The sequence below is a fragment of the Chenopodium album genome, chromosome 22, assembly GCF_948465745.1.
Source record: "Chenopodium album chromosome 22, dcCheAlbu1.1, whole genome shotgun sequence".
NCBI lineage: Eukaryota > Viridiplantae > Streptophyta > Magnoliopsida > Caryophyllales > Amaranthaceae > Chenopodium > Chenopodium album.
Genome location: NC_137855.1, coordinates 18,725,740 through 18,731,533, shown reverse-complemented (window position 1 = coordinate 18,731,533; position 5,794 = coordinate 18,725,740). Strand labels below are relative to the sequence as shown.

General features: G+C 41.7%; 2 protein-coding genes across 2 annotated transcripts; both read right to left on the bottom strand.

The window, feature by feature from the left end:
- Positions 1–1,692: 1,692 nt before the first annotated feature.
- On the bottom strand, positions 1,693–2,178 carry LOC145604051 (uncharacterized). The gene has a single exon (XM_081660004.1). The coding sequence runs from the start codon at positions 2,176–2,178 to the stop codon at positions 1,693–1,695; it is 486 nt and encodes a 161-aa protein (XP_081516130.1).
- A 2,360-nt stretch (positions 2,179–4,538) lies between these two features.
- Positions 4,539–5,138, bottom strand: LOC145604050 (uncharacterized). Its single transcript, XM_081660003.1, has one exon. It carries the CDS (start codon positions 5,136–5,138, stop codon positions 4,539–4,541), a length of 600 nt encoding a protein of 199 aa, XP_081516129.1.
- Between the last annotated feature and the right edge of the window lie 656 nt (positions 5,139–5,794).

The window sequence follows — 5,794 nt, the reverse complement described above, 5'->3', positions numbered from 1 at the left end:
ACTTATAATGCAATCTAGTGTGGATAACTAAGGTGATCAAGCCTAAATCAAACACACACATGCACATAATCAATTAACCAATTTAATCACGTCATTAACTCCATCAATTTCCCCAATCTACATCACCATATCCCTAACCAAACAACTACTCTAACAACATCATCAAATCAACAAACAACTAAAGTAATCAACAATCAACAATCTAAGAAGAATAATTACACTAATCAAATATCAATCATCAAATTCCAATCAAAATCAAACAATCCAAACATGAATACTTAACAAAACAATAAATGAGATAGAGTTTAGAAATGCTCATTAATAATAAAGAAGATCTCCAATAAAATTGTCACCATTGAATCTTCAATCTCTCAATCTCCAAAGTCCTCACTTTCTCTCTCTAAAATCTACTCCTATAACTAACCCCTAAATCTAGAGAGATAAGCTCTCAACTAAGCTAAGAATATGACCTAATTCTCCTCCTAAAACTTCTAAAAAACTTCCCCAAAAAATCAGGTTTACAAAAGTATAAATAGTGGTGCAAAAACGTCAAAAACCAAGCAAGAAGAACCCACGGCGGCGCGCCCGCACCACTGTGTGGTGCGCCCGCACCTCCATGTGGTGCGCCCGCACCACCCGCGCGTGCGGCCGCACCTAGCTGGGTTTCTTCGATTCTTCAAAGCTTCGAGCATTTGCGATGGGTGCATGACTTATGATTGTGATGAATACTAGAAGTGGCAGTAGCTAAGGCTTAATATTGGTGGGCACACACCCCCTTTGATGGTAGCACCACATGCGAGCGTAAGAGAAGAGCCAAGACTTGGAACCTCCACTTCTTTGCATCCTAAGCTTCCCGAATGCCATGAACTTGATCCAAAAGCTTCCTACACTTTAGTTGATCACCAAAATCAAGACCCAAACCTCGTTCAATACCTAAAACCAAGAAAATAGAGCAAATAAAGGAGAAAAGGCTAGAAAACCAACGAAATCCACGAAAACTACAAAATAATAGAGGAAAGGTAAAACTAAGCAGCAAAGCATAAAACTAAGCACTTATTAAGCATGAAGCTATGAAAAGAGGATAAAAATGACCTAAATGCTCGTCAAATGGGTGCCATTTATGACACACATCACTTTTCCCCCTCAAAGAGATGGGCTAAGTGAGACTAAGAGAGCCTTAGTGTTGCCACATAGCTCATCTTCTTCTTTTCCCCTATTTTCTCTCCTGCTCAAGCTGAACGTGCCAGGCTTCCCCCTCAGGCGTCCCCGAGGTGGTGCCCTGTTTTGCTTTGAGCAGGTGAGCTGACGTTTTAGGGAGGGATGCTTTTACTTTGCTACTTTGCGCTAGAGTGCTTCTTGCTTCTAACACTTTATTATTATCCTTGTTTGACTTCTACATGTTAGCATATGATGATTAGGCATAACATATTAAACAAATTTACGCCACATACTCCTCACGTAGAGGCTTGTATTTCATTTAATAAAAATGGCTCAAGTGCCTTAATTAACATAACATGGACTGAATAAAAGTTTATCAAACTTGAGACAACTATGTTTGTTTTATTTAGACTGTTTAAACAAAATACTTCTTAGCACATCAACATTGAAACTGTTTCTTAAAACCTGACCTTCTTGATCTACAAGGAGGAACGCTCCTGGTCCAACCTACTCGTGAATGATAAAAGGGCCTTCCTAGTTCACTGATAGCTTTCCATGCTGATTTCCTCTTCCCACTGCTGCTGTCCTTCTAAGGACTAAGTCTCTGGGCAGGAGCTCCCTATGTTTGACCCTCTTGTTGAAAGCTTTTGAAATCCTGCTCTTCTGGGCTGCCAGCTTGAGAGCTGCTTTTAGCCTTACTTCTGGTAGGAAGTCTAGATCTTCCAGCATGCGCTTTTCATTTCCTTGCTGCTCATAGTGTTGTATCCTCAGGCTGGGGATTTTCACTTCCACTAGGACAACTACATCAGCCTCGTAGGCCAGGGTGAAGGGGCTTTTACCGGTTGACTCCTTCTCAGTGGTCCTGTTTGACCACAAGACCTCTGGGACTAGGTCTGCCCACAGGCCTTTGTACTCCTCCAGCTTCTTCTGCAGGGCTGTTAGGATCAGCTTGTTTGCTGCTTCTGCTTGGCCATTGCTCTGCAGGTGGCAAACTGAGGCGCTTGCATACTTGGTGCCCATGTCCCCCAGGTAGTCCTTTATGGTGTCACAGTCGAATTGACACCCGTGATCAAATATTATGCATTGTGGCACCCCGAATCTTGTGACGATGTTTTTCCATATGAATGTCTTGACTTGGGCTGCCTTTATGTACTTAGTGGGTTCAGCTTCTATCCACTCTGTAAAGTAATCTATCGCCACAATGAGATATTTCCTGCCAGCTGACCCAGTGGTGAAAGGTCCCAATTGTAGACACCTAAAAATGTCTCCCCAAAACCAAACCCGATGATGAACAACCTTTCACCGTCACTATTGGTCGGGTTCAGTATTTAATCCCGAGAGTGCTTAAAAATCATATTTAATTAAATTCATATTTCTGAATAGTCCATGGATCAGTCTTGATGTTTGGTAAAAGCATAGTTTTAATTTCAGCCCAAAACCCTTTTTTATTTTATTGTTTTATTATTTATTTTTGGCCCAAACCTTTTATTTGTTTCCTTTTAATTATTTTCTTTTTTTTAGGCCAATTTTAATAAATCAGAAAATGGCCCGAAATTATCAATCGGCACTTAAAATGCTGAATGAAATTAGGGTTAAAAATGAATTTAGACGGAAAAGCAGAACAAAACTGTCCCGCGTCACGGCAGGAAACCCCGCGACACGGGATTCTTTCCCGTCTGACGGTACAGAATCCCGTGACACGGGAGACCTGATGTGACACGGGTATAGTCTGTGTGTTTTCTGCGTAAACCCTAACGCGTTTTCTTCCCCCGTTTGTTAAAAAGTATCCCGCGTCACTCAACATTGCACCGTGTCACGGGAGTATTTCCCGTCTGACGGGGAAATTTACCGTGTCACGGTACATTTTGCCGTGCCACGGGAAACTGTTCTAGGGTTTCTGTCATTTTAGGGTTCCGTGTGTTCCCTCAGCACATTTTTCCTATAAATAACACCTCATTTCTGATGTACGGGGCATCAATTAATTCTCTCATTACTCTTCTATGCTCTAGCCTAAACACCAACCTACCCTTCTCTCTTTCAAAATACCTTCCTTAAGCACTCCAAGGAGTCCGTACTTTACCCGGGGTTCTATCCTTAAACCACGGCGTGAAAGGTAGAACTGTTTGAGGGTTTGGCCCTAAATCAACTCATTTAATATAATTTAATTCCGTTTTAATTATTGTTTAATTAATTTTCCTTGGAGTTAGTAACGCGTTTATTGTTTTTATAGTAGCAAGCAAACAAAATCAAAGCAAGGAATCATGTTCCTTTTATTTCTATTATTTTTCTAACGATTTTATATTGTTGGATTTATTGCTATATTGCTTCCAATATTAATGTTTATTTATTTTATATTTATTGATCACCATATTGCATGTTTAAAGGGAATATGTAATTGAAAATCACGACTAATAAGATAATTTGGACAACCGGTTTAGGTTCCTTTAATCTTGTTATTTAATTAAGTGATCACTAATATATTAGAATTATATGTTGCATTAATATTCAACCAATTTATCTTAATAATAGTTTGGAGCAAATTGAATATTTTGTTTGTATGCCTTTGAGATCACAAGAATGCTTTTCGAGATAAGAATCGAGTAGAGGCCAATACGGGCGAATGTGACTCCATGACTCACTTCGTACCATCATCCCCGATCCTCCTTTCGTGGTTCCGAACCATACGGAGTTAGTAATCTCATGGATTATGAATGGGATGTAACCTTCACGGGTCAATAGTTGTTGCCTTCGTTGTCCCTTAATCGTGGTTGCCTTATAATGATCCGTGAACGGTTTACAAGTTCCTTAAAAACTTGTTGGCGGCTCCCTACTTTATTTGTCCCTAATCGTTGTCCCTAATCGTAATGTCAATTCCCACTTCCTATGAGTGCCAAGCATATTCACACCATACTATAACGTAGGCGCACTTCAAACGACGCCTACACCAATATGTCCATTCCCCACTGAGCAAACGGGATCGGGCTGAGGATTGGAGTTAGATCGTTTGCTGGCTGGTTTATTTCTGGTGAATACTTTTGACACTTGTCGCATTTTTTCACATATGCTAGTGTGTCTTGTGTGAGAGTTGGCCAATATGCCCCCTTTCTGAGGACTTCTACTCCCAATGCTTTTCCACCAATGTGGTTGGCGCATATTCCTGAGTGGGCTTCTTCCATAATGCCCTCCTGCTCCCACTCTGGGATACACCTCAGTAGTGGCTTTGAGAAGCCTTATTTGTTGATCTCTCCATTCATCACCACATACCAGTTGGCGTCCTTTTTCACCTTCTTAGCCTGCACTTCATCATCCGGTAGTGAGACGTGAACTTTGTATGCCAAAATGTCTCAGAACCAGGCTCTCTGCCTTCCAATGCAGTTTATCTACTCCTTCTTAGCAATGCTGCTTTCCTCTAGGACTTCAATCATCACTATTCTTGTGAGGCCTTGTAAGGTGGAACTAGCTATCTTAGATAAAGCGTCAGCCTGAGACTTTCCTGCTCTGGGAACCAAGTCTATCTGGAAGTGGACTAGGTTGGCTGCTAGCTCATTTACCTTGGTTACATACTTCAGCATGGCGGCTTCCCTTATTTCGTACGCCCCCTGCAGCTGGTTGGCAACGAGCTGAGAATCAGTTTGTAGGTGTACTTTGCGGGCTTTGGCTGCAAGGCTCATACGCAGGCCTGCCAGCGCCGCTTCATAGTCCGCTTCATTGTTTGATGCTTTACACTTGAATTTTATAACATACTCGAATACGTTTCCTTCTGGAGACGTCATTATGACTCCTGATCTACTCCCCGTTTGGGCTGAGGACCCATCTACTTCTACCTTCCAGACCCCAATATCATCTTCTTTCTCCTCGTAGGAAGCTTCCACTATGAATTCTGCTAAAGCTTGTGCCTTAATGGCTGCCCTAGGTTTGACCTCGAATTCGTACTCAGAAAGCTCAATTGCCCACTTTAAGAGTCTGCCTGATGCATCCATTTTTGTAACGTTTTCTCCAATGGGTAATTTGTGAGGATTTCAATTACATGTGCGTCAAAATATGGCTTTAGTTTCCTTGCTGTTGTGACTACTGCGAAGGCCAGCTTCACTACCAATGGGTACCTTTGTTCTTCCTCGGTCAGCACATGGTTCACGAAGTATATTGGCCTTTAATTTGTTACTTTTGTCTTTCCACTAGCAGAACGATTGCGATTGTCTGTATTGATGCAGAGATGTACAACTGCAGCTTTTCCCTTAGCTCCGGGCTGATCATTGTTGGGAGCTTAGTTAGATGCTCCTTAATACCCTCTACAAGGAGGGTGTTCCCATCGTAGGGGATCCTTCTCCTTAGATGCCCATGGCCCTTTAAAGCCTAGGACTTTACACTTGTTAGGGTGTATTAGGATTTGAATTCCTGACTGTTTGGGAAACCTTGAATTAAAGATGATTTTATCATACACGCTTTTTTGTAAGAAATAAGTAGGAGTCGCCAATGAGTTTTAGGAAAACCCATAAACCTCGTTCATGCCTTTCTCCCAAGTAGAGTTCAAGGGATATTTAGCATGAATCATAAGTTTACCCATGCCCAAGCTGGTCTAGAAACCAGAAATGAGTTCGGGAGCGAGGGTACTAAGATAACGTTCCCTTTAGAGGGG

What these genes read in the sequence shown, in the direction of transcription:
- LOC145604050 (XM_081660003.1), bottom strand. Translation starts at nt 5,138, where the DNA reads ATGGATGCATCAGGCAGACTCTTAAAGTGGGCAATTGAGCTTTCTGAG.
- LOC145604051 (XM_081660004.1), bottom strand. Translation starts at nt 2,178, where the DNA reads ATGGGCACCAAGTATGCAAGCGCCTCAGTTTGCCACCTGCAGAGCAAT.